Here is a 19,191-nt window from a genome sequence, read left to right as displayed (position 1 = left end):
GTTATTTACTCCTTCTCATAACATAAGAACATGGGGTCACCAAATGAAGTTAATAGACAGCAGGTTTAAAACAAACAAAAGGAAGTATTTTTTTCACACAACACACAGTCAACCTGTGGGACTCTTTGCCAGAGGATATTGTAAAGGCCAAGACTATAACAGGGTTCAAAAAAGAACTAGATTAGTTCCTGGAGGATAAGTCCATCAATGGCTATTAGCCAGGGATGGTGTTCTGAGCCTCTGTTTGCCAGAAGCTGGGAATGGGTGATAGGGGTGGATCACTTGATGGTTACCTGTTCTGTTCATTCCCTCTGAAGCACATGGCACTGGCCACTGTCAGAAGACAGGATACTGGGCTAGATGGATCTTTGGTCTGACACAGTATGGCCGTTCTTATGTTTATGTTCTTATGAATTCTGTGTCACTGCACACGTGCAGAATTCATGTGCCATGCAGAAATTTTTTTTTTCAGCAGAAAATACATTTAGCCAAGAGATGCTGCAGTTACACCTTTCACCCACCAGAGGCCGATGTGGCACCAGAACAGAGAGCAGCTCCTCTTGGGTGAGATGGGACCCCACACCCCTCCCACACCCAAACTTCCTCCCAGAGCTGCACCCCACACCCTCTCCCGCACCCAAACCCACTCCCAGAGCCTGCTCCCCACACCCCAACTCCCTCTCAGAGCCCACACCCCCTCCCGCACCCAACCCCCTTCCCCAGCCTGGTGAAAGTGAGTGAGGGTGGGGGAGAGCAAGTGACAGAGGGAGGGGCCTCAGAGAACGGATGGGACAGGGGTGTGTTCTCAGGGAAGGGGCGGGGCAGGGGGCGGGGCAAGGGTCTTTGGGTTTGCACAATTAGACAGTTGGCAACCCTACCAGGCGGGGCATGTGGAAGCCCTGGCCGTCCCAGAACAGTGCGCCCAGCAACACAGCCGGCAGCTGGCTGGGCACCAGCCAACGCAGGCACGGCACTGCCCAAATGTCAGGCGGACCATGTCTGCACAGGCGCGGCTTGTGTGTGGTGGGGGGGCCATTGGCTGTTCTGTCCTGGGGCCCGGAATTGCTGTCGCCGGGCCTGTTTCCATGCATCTGGAGTAGAAGTGGGTCATCCCTACTTCTGGTACTGCTAAACCACCAGCTTATAAAGATACTTCTGAAAAGCAAATATTTGCTTTATGGAATGCACCAGATTGCACATATTTTAAAAAATGCCCCAAGGGCGAGGATAACACTAGACTTCCCAACAAAAGCGCCTCTTTGAACTGACCGTTTTGAAGACTGATCCAGAGAATTTTAAATTAAAAAAACCAACCACAGCCTAGTTCAGCCCTGATGATTCTTGGCACTTCTTGTTGCTATTTCCTGAAAGACTCTTTATTAGGGAAAGGGAGAGGCTGTGGGGAAAGAGACTGATCTCTACATCACCACTCATGGTAAGTTATAAATTGTGACAACAACAAAGTCACAGTGCAACTTGTAATGTGTATCCACAATGTGACCAGGCTTAATTTTTGTTCATATAATTATGCTGATGGCTTTAAGAAACATGAATGAGCATTCTCTAATCTGTCTGGAATTACATTTGTACGAAATCTGTATAATGTACTGTAGTGAGGGGGTGTAGCCTCCCTCTGAAATTGACAGGGAGGAACCACCACCTGCCCCCTGGTGGGCAGAACCAGGAAGGCCACGCCCACCCTGCTGGAAGCAGAGGGCAAGACAGGAACAGGAAGTATAAAAGGTGGGTCTTGCGGCTCAGTTGTGCTGGAGCTGCTGAGGGAGACAGACACTTCTCCCCCGGTGCCGTAGCAGGACGCTGAGAGGACCTCTGCTGCCCTGAGGACTTGCCTGAGCTTCCAGAGCGTCTCACCACTCCAGACTACAAGGAGCTGCTGGGACTACCATTGGCGGTATATCCCAGGGAGATGGAGGATGACCCATGGATGCACGTACACCCTGAGGGGTGGGGAGGAAGTAGCCCAGGGACAGCTGACTGTAGTCTGGCTGTGTTGCTGCCTGAAGACAACTCAGCATGTTGCACCTGGATTCCCTGCTGACACAGTCGTGGAATGCTCTGCCACTGTTAGGGCCCTGGGATGGGGACCTGGTACCCCTTCCACCTCAGCTCTGAGGTGGCAGCCTCCCCACCCTAAGCCAGGGGGCCTGTGTTAGCCTATCGTCCACCAGAACTAGGACACTAGACTATTCACTGCTCTGCCCTGCCTGAGGGCTGGAACCTTAGACTGTTTGATGCCCCGCCCTGATTGAAGGCTTGGCTCCCAGATTATTGACTGCTCGACCCTGTCTGAGAGCCAGAGCCCTAAACCATTTGGGGCTCCCCCTTGTTGGAAGGCTTGAGCCCCAGAGAGTTATTACTGCCCAGCCCTGCTCAGAGGGCCTGGGCACCAAAGACCACTAATTTCCCCTTTTCAGAGTTGCAGCCATGTTAGTCTGTATTCGCAAAAAGAAAAGGAGTACTTGTGGCACCTTAGAGACTAACAAATTTATTTGAGCATAAGCTTTCGTGAGCTACAGCTCACTTCATTGGATGCATTCAGTGGAAAATACAGTGGGGAGATTTATATACACAGAGAACATGAAACAATGGGTGTTACCATACACACTGTAAGGAGAGTGATCACTTAAGATGAGCTAATACCAGCAGGAGAGCGGGGGGGGGGGGGGGAGGGGGGAAATATTTTTGTAGTGATAATCAAGGTGGGCCATTTCCAGCAGTTGACAAGAACATCTGAGGAACAGTGGGGGGTGACGGTGGGGGGAAAATAAACATGGGGAAATATTTTTACTTTGTGTAATGACCCATCCACTCCCAGTCTCTATTCAAGCCTAAGTTAATTGTATCCAGTTTGCAAATTAATTCCAATTCAGCAGTCTCTCGTTGGAGTCTGTTTTTGAAGTTTTTTTTGTTGAAGAATTCTTACTTTTAGGTCTCTAATCGAGTGACCAGAGAGACTGAAGTGTCCTCCGACTGGTTTTTGAATGTTATAATTCTTGACGTCTGATTTGGGTCCATTTATTCTTTTACGTAGAGACTGTCCAATTTGACCAATGTACATGGCACAGGGGCATTGCTGGCACATGATGGCATATATCACATTGGTGGATGTGCAGGTGAACGAGCCTCTGATAGTGTGGCTGATGTTATTAGGCCCTGTGATTGTGTCCCCTGAATAGATATGTGGACATAGTTGGCAATGGGCTTTGTTGCAAGGATAGGTTCCTGGGTTAGTGGTTCTTTGTGTGGTGTGTGGTTGCAAGGTGAGTATTTGCTTCAGGTTGGGGGGCTGTCTGTAAGCAAGGACTGGCCTGTCTCCCAAGATCTGTGAGAGTGACAGGTCGTCCTTCGGGATAGGTTGTAAATCCTTGATGATGCGTTGGAGAGGTTTTAGTTGGGAGATGAAGGTGATGGCTAGTGGCGTTCTGTTATTTTCTTTGTTGGGCCTGTCCTGTAGTAGGTGACTTCTGGGTACTCTTCTGGCTCTGTCTATATGTTTCTTCACTTCAGCAGGTGGGTACTGTATTTGTAAGAACGCTTGATAGAGATCTTGTAGGTGTTTGTCTCTGTCTAAGGGGTTGGAGCAAATGCGGTTGTATCGTAGAGCTTGCCTGTAGACAATGGATCGTGTGGTGTGATCTGGGTGAAAGCTGGAGGCATGTAGGTAGGAATAGCGGTCAGTAGGTTTCCAGTATAGGGTGGTGTTTATGTGACCATCGCTTATTAGCACCATAGTGCCCAGGAAGTGGATCTCTTGTGTGGACTGGTCCAGGCTGAGGTTGATGGTGGGATGGAAATTGTTGAAATCATGGTGGAATTCCTTCCAACACACCTCTGAACAACATAGTAATCCACAGAGACCTTCCTACCAACACTACAAAAAGAAGGATTCTGGGTGGACTCCTCCTGAAGGTCGAAACAACAGACTGGACTTCTACATAGAGTGCTTTCGCCTACGTGCACGGGCTGAAATTGTGGAAAAGCAGCATCACTTGCCCCATAACCTCAGCCGTGCAGAACACAATGCCATCCGCAGCCTCAGAAACAACTCTGACATCATAATCAAAAGGCTGACAAAGGAGGTGCTGTCGTCATCATGAATAGGTCGGAATATGAACAAGAGGCTGCTAGGCAGCTCTCCAACACCACTTTCTACAAGCCATTACCCTCTGATCCCACTGAGGATTACCAAAAGAAACTACAGCATTTGCTCATGAAACTCCCTGAAAAAGCACAAGAACAAATCCTCACAGACACACCCCTGAAACCCCGACCTGGGGTATTCTATCTGCTACCCAAGATCCATAAACCTGGAAATCCTGGACACCCCGTCATCTCAGGCATTGGCACCCTGACAGCAGGATTGTCTGGCTATGTAGACTCCCTCCTCAGGCCCTACGCTACCAGCACTCCCAGCTATCTTCGAGACACCACTGACTTCCTGAGGAAACTACAATCCACCGGTGATCTTCCTGATAACACCATCCTGGCCACTATGGATGCAGAAGCCCTCTACACCAACATTCCACACAAAGATGGACTACAAGCCATCAGGAACAGTATCCCCGATAATGTCACGGCAAACCTGGTGGCTGAACTTTGTGACATTGTCCTCACCCATAACTATTTCACATTTGGGGACAATGTATACCTTCAAATCAGCGGCACTGCTATGGGTACCCGCATGGCCCCACAGTATGCCAACATTTTTATGGCTGACTTAGAACAACGCTTCCTCAGCTCTCGTCCCCTAATGCCCCTACTCTACTTGCGCTACATTGATGACATCTTCTTACAACTACACTACCCACCTGCTGAAGTGAAGAAACAGACTGACAGAGCCAGAACTCCTTTTCTAATTTCCCCTTGTTCCTGACTGCCTTTCGCAGAACGTAACAGTGAGGGGGCATGGCCTCCCTTTGAGATTGACAGGAAGGGATCGCCACGCGCTCTTACATGTACACACTTCAGATGTGCTGAAGGAGAAATTCTGATTTGGTTCTTTTCTTGATGCACAATATTTCTCTTGAAGCTGGTGCTCATGTCACCATATTACTCTGCAGTATGAAAGACAAACAGATGGCCAGAGGGACTGACATTGTTAGAATCATAATGTGACTGCTCTTGAGCATGTTCACATAGGTTAGAAAGCACAACCACAGGAGCACCACAGCATTGCCACTGATGCTAGAATGGATGAGGCCATGTAGGTGTCTTCAGGGTATGTCTACCCAGCAATAAAAGACCAGTGGCATGGCAGCGTCTGGCCCAGGTCAGCTGACTCAGGCTGTGGGGCTATAAAATTACAGTGAAGATGTTCGGGCTTGGCGGGTCTCAGAGTCAAGGACTCCAGCCCAAGCCCAAATGTCTACACTGCAATTTTATAGCCCCGCAAGTCAGCTGACCCAGGCTCTGAGACTTGGTGCAGCAGGTTTTTTTTAATCACAGTGTAGACGTACCCTTAGCAGCCAGGACAGGATTTTAGGGGAGGAGTGGGAAGTGAACTGGTGGCACTCAGGGTTGCGGCTGGGAGCAGAATGCCAGCAGGGAACAACGGAGGTCAGCAGGGGGCATTGTTGCACTCTCTCTCTCTCTCTCTCTCTCTGTGGAGTGCAGTGACAGTCTGAGGCACATGGCATGCACAGCAAGCATGCACTAGCTGAGTTCCCAGTGTATTAATATGGAAGCAGTTAACTGAACCTCTAACTAGCAGGGCACCAGCTAACTGGGCAAATGTAACAATGCAGACGCCCTGGACAGGGGACCATGGCCTGGCATGCACACATTCCAAAACTGGAAAAGATAATTAACCACCTTGGGGTTTTTTTAAATTAAAAATCTCAACTTTATCAGCAGAATTACACACTCCAGGATATGCAGATGTTTGGCTGCTGTGATATATCAACACACCTGAGTGCTGGAGGCATTTTGTCTTTGGCCTCATATCTCAGCATGCACCAAAGATGGGGTACTATCATGTAATATCTGAACACTCTGGCTTATGCTATTTCTTACATCTTGATGTTTCATTATTAATTGTAAAATTCTTTGCTTTTTACAATCTCTGGCACTGTTTTAATATAGTTCTTGGTATGCTAATTTCAGTATATTAAAGGTCTTCTACAACTTCAGCATTAACTACTGAATTCTAAATGATTATCATCATTCAGTTTATATAGGCTTGGAAGGATTAGATTTTTATCGGTAAACCTCAATTTCACTGTATACACACAAACCAACAAAAAAATACTTCCAACAATAATAATCTAAATTTACAGATAGACAAAGTGAAAAAGATGCTGCTTGAGAATTTATCAGAGTTTTATTTAAGGCTCTTTACTTTGCACATTTTGACAGATGCTTTTGACTACGTGTGTTTTAATGGTTATAAAGATTTAACTTAACGTTTTGAATCTCAAAATCTACTGTATTTAAGTAATTAATGTCTAACCATGTCACCCGTTGTCTGACCCCCCCATAACTTCCTGCCCCTATGAAAATTTAAAATAAATAAAAATCAGAAAAAAATACTTAAAACCCATAATTTTGCACAATTTTGAACATTTAAATTGATAAAAATTAAAAAATGACTGAAAATAAACATCAAAATTATAAAATCAAATTCTGCCAAGCCTAGTTAATATGTGGTTCTCTAGGTGCACACTGCACTTTACATACATATTAGAAGATAAGGTCCCTGCTTCAAGGATGTTACATTCCAGATTATACAGGTAAAACAGTGAAAAATGACAAACGACAGTGTGGAGTGGGGAAAAGAAGAAAAGGAATGGAGGCAAGCAAACAAAAAGAAAGCGCAGATTACAGTTTTGGTATGAGCACTATTTTTCATTTAATCAAGCATGAAAAGTTTCTTTTCTTCTTAGGTTATTTTTCCTGTTCTCCCTTTCTTCCCTAGCCCCATCCCCTTTAGGTCCATAATTTGCCACATGTACATTCAGATCAACTTCAATGGGGCTCCCCACAGAGTAAGGTGCTAGTCAACATGAGTACAGTTGGTAGAATCTGACATTTAAGGAGCCAGTGTGAAAGCAAGAACCAATTGCACCAAAAAAAGAGATTAATGATGGAAACCTTAGCTTAGTAACAGCATGTGAGCAAATGTATCATTTTAATTTATCTTTCCCCCCCTGTTATTCAGACCTATGAAGTGCCTGCTCAAAAACATGCTTGCCCCTGGGAATAATGTATATCTCCAGTACCACCCCCCTCCAGCTCCAATAGTCAGTGTTTCTGCCCAAATTGTATTTTCAGATTATTTACAACCAGATCAAATTTTTCAGCACTGATGATAATAAAACAATCATACTACTTTGTATAAAAAAGGCCTACACTCACAGTAACATCACCAGCAGAGTGCACGCTGGGATGACTCACAGAAGCATAAAATCCGCCAGTTTTGAGCTACACTCTGCTGATCTGAAAAACAGTTACAAATGTCGAAGTAACATATTTGCTGAAATTTCTATTCTGTTTACATAGGCAATTACTTTAGGATTACTTCAGTGATATGATCATTACAAATGCCCACATATCTATTAGTTCATTATATCCGGCCAACGTGCTGTTTTCGTTTGCAAAAGAAAAAAAATGCTTGAAAAATGAACTAACGAGTTAAAATATAATACAGCCAAGATTCAGCCTGAAGGTAACTTTTATGGCCAAGTAATAAATCCCTGGAAACAAGAGTTATGATGAAAATATTGACACATTTATATCTATCGGCAAGAGCAGAAGATACCACAGAAGTACCATACTAAAAGACAAATTCAGAAAATATGCTTTTTTTTCCCCCTCCTATCTCCCTGAATGAAGCAGCTAACAAATAATACTAATAGACCAGACTGTTCAAATTATGTTGTATCTATTCATTTGTTTTATATACAATGTGCTGTCATAACAGTTTACATTTTGTTAACATACTAGTCTCTTTACCCAGCTGTTTTCTGTAAGTCCTGAGGGTTTCTGCTTTACACAGTGCCTAATGGAGCAAGCTGCAGTGTCACAACAAACTGTGACAATGTTGCATCAAAACTCCATCCCATTGTATCAAAACCCGACCACGATGATCAGTATGGCTGCAAAACCTCAACACATTGCAACCAAGATCATGTGGCCATGCTATAGAATGAAGTTTTGATGCAACATGAATAGAAACTTTTAGTGCTTAGGTCCGCCATCCTACTACCACTGAAGTCAACAGAACTTTTACTACATACTTCAATGCAAACAGGACTTAGCCCTTATTTAGCAATAAATAATAGGTATATGAACAGTAAGAAAAGCAGGACGATACCAGAAACCATGGGAAAGGTGGTAACCCTGTCTTGTCCCACAAATTGTTTGGGGGATATAGTTAGTGTACAAGATAAAGGCTCAGGCCCTGATCCTCTAAAGTATGTAGGTGCTTAACTCCTATTGATTTCCATGGGAGATAGGCACCTAAATACCGTTGAGGACTGCGTCTCAGTCCTGCTCAAAATACCTAATTAAGCAGTTCCACTAACTCTTATGTTTGTGAATAGAGGTTATCCTATGAATTAGGGTGCAGAGTCTAGCTCTGACATTGGACTATGTATCTTTATCGGGAAGAGAGTAGCACAGTTCTTTCTAAACACACACTTTGAGGGGTGGGATCTGACAGCTAGCCTGCCAGTGAGGGTGATACCCTATGCTGGAAGGTGGGATTGGATGTGGTGAAAGGATAGGATGGGATGGGCCCCAGGCCTGTAAATGTAATGGGGGAAAGAGAAGGATCCCACACTCCTGTGCAGGGAATTATGCTAAGAGAGAACCTTGTGCTTGAGAAGGATAGGGCCCCGTGTGCAGGGGACGGGGTTGGGAGATCAAACGACTGTATCAGCCCCCAGTAGAGGGGATGGGAGATTCACTACTGGGATCCCCTTGTGGAGAGGAGTGGGATGGGGGTAGTGTGGGAGGGGGCTGGGTCCCCTGGAGAGGGGAGTGGGAGAGAGGAATCCTGTGCTGAGAGTAGGCTGGGCCACCTGCAGTGGGGACTAGGATGGAGGGACCCTGTGTTAGGGGTTGGGTTGGTAGGAACGGGCAGACCCCCTGTGCAAGGGTTAGGGATGGGGGAAGGATAGGGGAAAGGCTGGTCCTTACCTTTGCCTCGTGGCTCTGCCTCGCCCTTTGCTCCTGCTGCCCAGCTATCCCGTTCTGGGTCCGCGGGGCCCGCGCTGGCAGCCGTCCGGCCTCGAAGCTGGCAGACCCAGCGCCACCCTCCTCGCCCGCCGCGCTGCGCTGGGGGCCCGGCCGCGCCCGGCCCCAGTGCCGGAGCATCCCCAACAGGACAAGCAGCGCCACGGCCCCTCCCAGCAGCAGCATGGGCCAGAGGGAAGCGAGCACCTGCGCCTGCAGCAGGGCCAGCCGCTCCGAGAGCTGCGGTCCCGGAGCCACCAGCTCGCCGGCTCCCAGGGCCAGCCGCAGCGCCGGCTCCAGCATGGCTGCACCGGGCGGGCCCCTCTGGACCCCGCTGGCTGGGTTCTAGAGCTGCCCCCTTCCCCTGCAGAGATCGGGTCCCGGCGGGGTCTAAAGCGGCTCAGCGCCGATCGCTACAACGCGGCTCCTCGGGCTCCAAAACTGCTCCACCTGCCGCGGAGGCTCTAAACCTCGGGGCTTTCCGGCTGGGTTCTAGAGCGGCTCCCTGCGCCCTCTAGAACGTAGCGGGTCCTAGAAGCGGGAGTGGCGTCTGCCTTCTAGATCGCACTGCGCCGGGTTCTAGCACTGCTTCCCCCAGCCCGGCGCTGAGGGGCGCCACTAGGATGCGAGTCGGCCGATTTCCAGCACTGCACATGGGGCTGGAGCAGCGGAAACCTTCGCTGTCCCCCCCCCCCCCGCGCTTAGAACGCACTGGGCCGGGTTCCAGAACCCCTGCGAGCTCCAGCGGGGTTCTAGGGCGGCATGTGCCGCTGTAAATGCAGCCCAGATCGCAGGACCCAGCTGCCCGCTCTCCCCCTGCCCTAGAGCGCACTGCGTGGAAAGTTGGTGGCGGAGCCCCAGGAGCGACAATAAACAGATTCAGCCTAATCGCGATGGGGAAGGGCTCTGAGCCAGGCTGGCGGGGAACTGATCGGGGTGGGGGGGTTACGTATCTGATTACAAGAGTCTGATGGCAGACGCTTTACGGTGGCCATGACAGACCAGAAATGTTTTTGCAGCGAGTTTAGGTTAGACATGCTGGTTTATGTGGCTGTCAATGGGTCCCACGCGGAGAGGGATGTTCTGCAGGGCAAACCCTGTCTACTGTGTTAGGGCTGTAGGTAGAAGCCCACATGGTGAGAGAGAAAGATATAATGGGGTAATTGTGACTAATGTGTTTCAAAATGTGGATTCATGTACAGGTAGAGCACTGATTAAATGACCCCACTGAAAGTCAAAATGGCAGGTTTATAGGCTCCTCACTGTGGGATAGGAATCAAAGAAAGAATCAAGTGATCAACTCAGTCCCTGATAGGTTTCAGAGTAGCAGCTGTGTTAGTCTGTATTCACAAAAAGAAAAGGAGGACTTGTGGCACCTTAGAGACTAACCAATTTATTTGAGCATAAGCTTTCGTGAGCTACAGCTCACTTCATCGGATGCACTGATGTAATTTAATTCAAATCAGTGGAATTACATGCAGCAGGGATGAATTTGATCTGAAATGTGTATTCTAGAATTAAATGCACCACGATGTGTTTTTAAAAAATAATTATACAGTTTTGTCTAGAACAGTAGTTCTCAAATTTTTCGTTAGTGCAGACCACATCATAATATAGAATGTCTCGTGCACGTACCTCCCCTCCTAAACACAGCTGAATAGAGACCACTTTTGCTATAATTCACAACTGAATAACATCTCTGTGGCAGTTACAACAATTGCATATCCATGTAAAATGTGTGTTGCGTTCCTCTCCAGGGCAGATAATTTAACAACCTATTCCAGCTAATAGGTAATGGCATTACTCCTTTAGCTCAAGCAGTGCAGGTCTCTGTGCTGGTGATGAAGGTCTTAGGTTTGAACTCATGGTGGGTTGTTACATTTAGAAAGAGAAGTAATGTCCGGAAAGTATCTTATATATTTTTAGCTGCTTTTAATGTGACTTTCCAGGTGGAGATAAATTGAATTAGCATCATGGGACCAGCTACCTCTTCATGATCCACTGCCCATAGCTTGAGACACTCTAGTCTGAGGGCTGGTCTACACTAGCAAATTAGATCAACTCAGCTACATCACTCAGGAGTGTGCAAAATCCACACCCCTGAGCGTCATAGTTAAGTCGACCTAAGTCCCAGTGTAGACAGTCCTCACTCGATGAAAGAATTCTTCCTTCGACGTAGCTGCCACTTCTCGAGAAGGTGGATTTACTACGACGGCCGATGGGAGAACCCCTTCGGTCCTGTAGTGTCTACAATGAAGTGCTGCAGGGGTGCGGCTTAGCCTTAGAAGCAAGGAAGAAGCTATGTGCTACTGCCACTGCAGCCTTCCTGATAATGTCAGAAGACAATAGTCAAGACAAGGAATTATTTGTGTGATTCTTACTAAATCACTTCCCGCCTCAAAACACTGAATCGCGCTGATCCTAGGTTTAAGTCCACTGATGTCTATAGCAGGGGTTCTCAACCTTTTTCTTTCACAGTCCTGTCCTCCGCCTTCCCCCCAACATGATATAGAAACACCACAGCCCACCTGTGCCACAACTGGTTTTCTACATATAAAAGCCAGGGCTGGCGTTAGGGAGTAGCAAGCAGGGCAATTGCCTGGGTCCCCACACCACAGGGCCCCCACAAAGCCAAGTTGCTCAGGCTTTGGCTTCAGCCCCAGGTGGCGGGGCTCTGAGCCTTGGGCTTCAGCCCCATGTGATGGGGCTTCGGCTTTCAGCCCTGTGCCCCAGCAAGTCTAACACTGGCCCAGCTTGGCGGATCCCCTGAAACCTGCCCATGGCCCCCCAGGGGGCCCCGGATCCCTGGTTGAGAACCACTGGTCTATGGAATGCAAACAAATTTTCCCACTTGATTCATATTGCTCTGTTTCATTCCACATTGTCCCCCTTATTTTGTGTTGCTTCTAACATAGGTGTTCTCTCAGTTAACAAAGCGCTTACACCCAAGCTTCTTGGAGCCTTTACAAAGCTTAGAGGTGGAATTAATATTCGCCTCAGAGATAAAGACCTATTTTCAAATATTCTTCTAACAGAATAATAGAATAATATGCTAACAGAAAAATACCAATATGGCCACTGAAGAGTACCTTCTCCAGGCCTCTTGCTGTGTTATGGCCTGGGGAGAAGGAAGCGACAAGTCCCACTGCCAAGCAGAAACATGCTGCACTCCCCATGACAGGAACAAGTGGGCAGTAAATGCAGAGAAACACTCACAGGGAATTCCTCCACCAGTCACAGGCAGCTTGAGAGGTTTGTCTCCATCAGACTTCTGCAGCATGGATCAGAGGCTTTAGCCACACAAAACAGGCTGAAATAATGTATGTTACATCACATCCCTATAACACAACTCACTATGGTAGCAGTGTGAGCCAGCCTCATCAGACAGCAATGAAAAGACTTGCACCAGTAGTGCCCCCTCCTAAAGTCTTTATTCACAGGTGTTAGGGGGGCCTAAATTGTAGCTGATGCAAAGCTGAATAAAAGGTTTTTACATAAAGGGAAAAACAAAAAGCCCTACTTGTATCAAAAGCCAATCCAGCCTTTCAACTAGTCAGAAACAAAGCCCCATCCTCTGAAGCGCCCCATGCTGGGTTATTTTTAATATGAATCAACACAAAGGTTCCCAGAAAACCTAATATATCCAAATAGTTGAGAAATGCAAACCAAGGATCCTGTCCTGCCAAGAATTACGCATTGCATAACTTTGCACAGTGCTAATTCTTCCATTGGTTCCAGTGGTACTACTCACAGTAAGTGAAGTTAAGCATGTGCATCACTCTTTGCAAGATTAGGGCCCAAATGGCCCTGGCAAAACTCTTTTTGATTCCAGTGGAGTTGCTCTATGGATGAAGGGCAGCCTAAAAAGAAAAGAAATGTCTTTCCTTAGCTGGACTGTTCTGAATGGGACAGCATCTTTCTAGAAACAAGCAAGGGAGGAAATGAACAATATTGTAAGCTCTTTGTGGTAGCAACCATGGCTCCGTATGTGTTTACAGTAACTGGCGCAATGTGTTTGTGTGGATCCTCACTGAGGCTTATGGCACTACTGCAAAATAAATATTAAATAAAGATAATTTATATAAAGAGTGGTATGAAAAGACAAGGTTGTAATAAAGGTCTGACAAACAGGAATGCTGTAGGAGAATGATCTTTATTTCCTGGCGCCTGTCTGTGCTTGGCTGGGATCAATATCCACTAACTCGTGCCATTGCCTGGTTCTATACCAACCTGTGCCAAAGACTTCCTGAGGGAACGTAGGTAGGTCGGTTAAAGACCTAAATCCATGAGAAGGCACCTAAATAAAAACAACCTGATTGTCAGAGGCGTTGTGCTCCCATTGAAGTCAATCGTTAAAGTTAGGTGCCTAACTTTTGGGCGCTTATGTTCATTTTAATTTCTCTAGTTGTAAAATGGAGATATATTTCTTCTTTTCTCCTTCCCCATGAATGACATACAGTCCATGCCTTAAATTATAAATATAATTTGTTTCTGCCCTTCCAGGCGTGGCTGCTTTTGCTAGTAATACACAGACTGAAAAGATCATTTTAGGGACCACTATTGCCGATTCTTTGTGGTCCGAGAAGTTGCTGTTCTGCTGCATTCTCTCTTGATTTTTTTTCAACAAAGGCAGCCTGTGAGCCTGCTCACCACAGAGAGCCCTCGTGCTCTGATTCTGAGGAATTAAGCTCGCATCAGTTTATAACTTTACTAAAGTAGGCCCCAATCCACCAAAGCACTTAATCACATGTTACATTTTAAGCATGTGAATAATCTGATTGACAAAGATAAGCACATGTTTACGTGCACAGCTGGATTGGGGCTGTACCTGCTAGTTATTTAACAGTGGAGGTTTCAGTTTCAGGAACTGGTCTATTAAATACATACAAATTATCATTGATGTCATATGTGAAATCTGAAATCTTTTGACAAATTTGGGGAAAATGCCCTTTTGAATTATGACATAACCTTCCAACTCCTAAGAGTCTAGGAGGAGCTTATTGCTGGTCAAGTTTGTAGATGAAATTGAGGAATCCATAGGTAGTACCTCAGGCTTGTTGCAAATCTAATATCATTATCTTTCCAGTAAAATATGGGGCAAGCTTCCACACCTAATAATCAGAAAGTGTTTGAACATGACTGTGTATATATTCAGAATTAGTTACTAGAGCTTTTTGAATTTTTTTTTGCTAAGTTGTTTTTAATGCAACTTCAGTGAAATTGAAATGTTTCCTAGAACAATTTGATTTTTGACAACATTTTTTTTAATGAAAATATTCAAAATGCAACAAAAATTAAAATTGTGTTTTGTTTCAAATTGAAATGTTAATGTTTTGGTAAAATAAGGGAAAAATTGCAATTGTTTCAAACAGAAATTTTCATTTTGTGTTGGCTTTTGAAAATCAAAAATTTCAGCACAAAATGTGAAGCAAAATGGTTTTGTTCAACATTTTTGCAATAATAAAATTGAACTTTTTGACCAGCTCTACTAACTGTTGACTCAATGAGGCACCTATTGAAGCCAATGGAATTTTACAGTATTAAGATACTGAGTATTTGTACCCCTGATATAGCTTGCTAGACAGAGGGTAGTCAAGAGTAACTAATTAAGGGACAGGAAAAAACCGTGGCAGAGTTGTAATCAGGAAGCTTTCACACTGACACAGCAGACAAACCTGTTTGTAATTACTTAGCACTTTTAAATCTCCTTCTCTGGGTTGATAAACTAGGATATATCTTAGAGATACCGGAGCTGAAGCAAGAAAGGCAGGTTTGATTAACAACATAGTTGCTCTGAAAGCCTTTGGTAAGGTGAGAAAAAGCACATGAACAAATATTTCTGAGAATGTTTAGAACAGACTGTACTATTAAAGTTGCAGGGCCTGATTCTCCACTCATACTGGTGTGAATCAGGAATACATGGAAGCTGATTAACTTAACACCACACTGGTGTCAAACAGGTGTAAGTGAAAGGAGAATTAAAACTTTCTCTAAACCACTTAGCCAATTTTCTTCCATCTTTCCTAGAATATTCTCCTCTGGCCAGAGACTAAGCACAAGAATCTTCAGCTCCAGGGGAATGGCACTGGATGGCGAAACTACCATTGAGAGAACTACCATTGGAAGCAGGACTGAGCTCCAAATGAGCCCTCATCCATGAGGGAAGATACAAAATAGGGCTTAAAATGGAAGATGGGTGATTTAGGGCCTGGCCCAAAGCTCACTGAAATCAATGGGAGTGAAAATAAGAGAGCAAACTGATGGGCTGATGAAAAGTCCACAGATTTGTTTAACTACACTGGTCAGAATGTGGGATCCTTAATACTCTCCCTACCCATGTACTCATGAAAGAGCTTAATGTAACCCACATGCCTAATAGAGAGATATCTCTTTAAGACACCTATTGGCAGGGCCAGATTAACCTTTTGTGGGCCCAGCACCAAACGTATTTGTGGGCCCCCATGGGGGCAATGGAGCATGGCATGGGGAGGTCGGTCCTCAGAGTGAGGGGCAATCCAGGGGCAGTGGGCCATGGCATGGCAGGGGCAGCCCTGCTCCACCCAGCCCAGCATGAGGGCACTGTTTACAAACTGGCAGTTGCCAGACGTACACTGGCCCGACCGGCCCTGTGCTGCCAGTGTGCCCCTTCCCCTCGGGGGCGGGTCTGTGCCACGCCACACAGCCCCCCCTGCTCAACACCCCCCGATTCCCTATGCCCAGTGCCCCAGTCCTGCCATGCCCAGTGCCCGCCCCCACAGATCCCCCCCACAAATGCACAGCGCTCTGCACGCCACCACACCTACCCAGCACCCCCCTGCCCATAGCCCCACCACAACTGCCCAGTACCCCCCAACTACACAGCGCCCCATACAGACCCCCCACTAGTGTCCCAACACACGCAGATCTCCCCCATCCCCACTGCTCTGCCCCACCACCCCTACCTACACAGCACCCCACACAGACCCCTCACTGCCTAGCACCCAAAAACACACAAATCTCCCCCACTGCCCTGTAACCCCTTCCACTCACAGCCCAGCACCCCCCCCCCCCCCACATACCACCAAAGACCCACTCCCCCACGCCCTGCCCCTGGCCTCACTCACTGGCCCTGGTAAGCCAGCACAGAGCAGTGATGCCCCCTCCCAGCACAGTGCTAGGGGCAGGACAGCTGAAGCTCAGGAGCACAGAGTGGCCGCAGCCCCATCCCCCGGAGCCCCACCCAGCCCTGCCCGCCTGGCACGGGTGGTGCCCGTGGTGGAGAGGAGGCTTTTTTTTTTTGCAGGGGTGGGGGGAGCCGCTGATTTCCCCAGCCCACCACTTCTGCAGAGCAGCAGGGAGAGGTGGGCCTCGCCCCCAGGAGCCTGAAGCGGACGGTCAGAGGCCCAGAGGCTCGGAGCCGCAGTGGCTGAGGTCTCCTCTCCGGCCCCATCACGGGCAGGCAGCCGCCGAGAGGAGTGAGCAGGTGGCGGGGGGGAGGGACCAGGGGCAGGGAGGAGCCGGCAGGCAGGAGCCGGTGGGCGGGGCCAAGGGGTGGAGAGAAGCCTTGGGTGGGCTGGCTGGCGGTGGAGGGGGAGGGCCCAGAGGGTGGAGAGGAGCCAGCAGCTTGGGGTGCAGCACTGGAGGAGTGGGCCAGGCCCGGGCCCCTTTTGAGTGTGGGCCTGGTGCCACTGGCGCCATTGTAAACCCAGTACTGCCTATTGAACTATGTCTAGATCATTGCTGCTCGGCAGATGCACAATGAGCACTCCACATCAGGAGGTTTCTGGAATTGGCTGTGGTCATTTTAGGTTCTCTGTAGCTGGACTCAGACTCCATGAGAGCAAGCAGCTGGCTGCTTTACAAAAAGCCAGGTGCCCTGTGTGAGCTGGGAGAAGCTGAGCCCAGGAGCAGAAAAGCAAGCTGTTTTCCAGAACTCTGAAGCATTTTGCAGCAGGTTAGTGATATTGTTAACCCTCCCACAGGGAAGCCCTTGGCCGTGTTAATTATAAAAGGGAAAAATAATTTCTTTTAATTGTCTACTTTGAATGTTGTTTGATTTTAGCCAAACCGTTTTAGTTAGATTGTCCCTGTCAGTACCCGGCCTGGGTCGGGGAAACTAATGATCCAACCAGTGGACTAAATTTGGTGATGAGTCCTGGCCATGTGCCAGCTGAGGCACGTTGCCCATATACTAAGAAGAAGTATGATTCACCAACTTTTCTTTAAATGTGATAATGGGGAAAGAGTTATTTATGTTGCTATTCTCAGTTTTGTGTTTTAAAAAAAATCTATATACTTAACTGGGTGGTTAGTTAATCAATTAGCTGACTGGCTACCAGTGATTTCAGCGGAGGAAGAGGCAGAGTCTACATGGATTCCAACTGAAGATTCCTACAAGCAAGTGGAGGGAAGACGTTGCTTTTGGCTCAGCAGACTGTATAGTTTTGGTGATCAAGGATTCTAAAGGCCTTGTCTCCACTATGCAGTTTTGTTGACAAAGTCGTCTTTCGTCGACCAAAAAGTGGAGGTATACACACTGCAATGCTCCTCCCACCAATTTAACTCCCCTGCGATGCCAACATAATAAAATCACCTTGATGAGAGGCAAAGAACTTTTTGGGATGAAGTTAGAGCAACGCAGTGTCAGTGTAGAAACTGTGCTTGCTTATGTCGCCCCAAGTGGTCTCCGGGTGGTGTCCCACAATGCCCATCATGACTGCTCTGGACAGCAGTTTCAACTCTGCTGCCCTGCAGCCAGGTACACAGATATGTGTCCCTCCCCCTTTAAAGCTCTGGGACATTTTGAAATTCCACTTCCTGTTTGTTTGGCATTGAGAGTTCACATAGCATCTTCCCAGCTGACCATGGCAGCTTTCTGCAGCAAATGTGCTCCCGCCTGGAGTACACTGAAGTTGTTGGATCTGCTGGGTCTGTGGGGAGAGCAGGCTGTGCAGTTGCAGCTCCGATCCAGGAGCAATGTAGGAACTTTGATACCTATGAGTAGATTGTTTGTGGTATGGAGGAGAAGGGGGACAAAAGAGACACGCAGCAGTGCTGTGCTAAGATCAAAGAGCTGAGGCAGGTGTACCAGAAGGCAAGGGAGGCCAACCATTGCCCTGGTTACAGCACCGAAGACATGCCACTTCTCCAAGAAGCTGCATATCATTCTTGGCAGCAACTCCACCTCCACTGCCATTAGCCTTGTGGATACTTCAGGGGACTGGAGGCAGCAGCCCGTGGAGTCAACTGCGAGGACAAGAAAGTGGAGTTGGAGGAGAATGTGGCACAGGTGACAGTGTCATCCAGTGGTGTAGAGAGCCAGGATCTCTTTTTGACTCTGGAGGGCTCTAGCCACTCCCTATACTCTGGCTCTAGTGCATAAGAAGCAGGAGAGTGGAGCTTTGATACTGTACAGTGACATGAAGTAGAGGTGTCCTTTATTTTCTTATACATGGTACAAGTGGAAGCTACACAGTGGGGGCCCTGTGGAAAAGTTTGTGAATGCACACTCGGATCTCCCGGGAATCCTCTATAGAGATCTCTAGGAAACTTTCCTGGAGTTACTCTGCAATCCTCTGCTAAAAGTTCCTTGGCAGAGATGCTTTGTTTCTTCTCCTGCTGTAGGAAACTTTGCCATGCTAATTCGCAAGTACTTCTGCAGGAACCAAAGCAACACACAGGTGAGCAGCATATGGACCCGGTGTGAAGCTGCACGCATGCAGGAGATGCACCCTTGCATCCTTGGTTACCCTCAGGAGTGAGATATCAGCTTCAATCACCCCACCTGTGGGAAATGGTGCCACTATTCAGAATTTCCCTAGGCGCTTGTAGTGATCCCCTTCTGAAACCACCCAGACCCTTTCTCCCATCTTTCCCCTTTGCCCCCAGGCTGAACTCACCATGTTAAGGGCTGTCGCCGTGCTGTGTGCTCGCTAAGGGAAAGTGAGAAAAAGGTGTATGTAACTTTTATGATTCAAGGCTGTGAGTGCACTCACAATACTGACTCTGTGTATTGTT

At 47.4% G+C, this 19,191-nt stretch overlaps 1 protein-coding gene across 4 annotated transcripts in view; it reads right to left on the bottom strand.

The window, feature by feature from the left end:
* LOC114021891 (protein LYRIC) overlaps positions 1–10,125 on the bottom strand; it is a 43,222-nt gene extending 33,097 nt beyond the window's left edge. For 3 of the 4 annotated variants that reach the window (XR_006289348.1, XM_043542222.1, XM_043542221.1), the window contains exon 1: positions 9,160–10,085. Coding sequence is in view for 3 of the 4 variants with exons in the window: in XM_043542222.1 (XP_043398157.1) it covers positions 9,160–9,498 (339 nt within the window). In the remaining variant the exon portion in view is untranslated. Of the gene's footprint in view, positions 1–9,159 lie in introns of all 4 variants that reach the window. The other variant, XM_027832139.3, reaches the window with a different exon arrangement.
* Positions 10,126–19,191: the final 9,066 nt, after the last annotated feature.

The sequence above is a fragment of the Chelonia mydas genome, chromosome 3, assembly GCF_015237465.2.
Source record: "Chelonia mydas isolate rCheMyd1 chromosome 3, rCheMyd1.pri.v2, whole genome shotgun sequence".
Taxonomy (NCBI): domain Eukaryota; kingdom Metazoa; phylum Chordata; order Testudines; family Cheloniidae; genus Chelonia; species Chelonia mydas.
The sequence above is the reverse complement of the archived record's forward strand: the minus strand, read 5'-3'. Positions and strand labels throughout refer to the sequence as shown.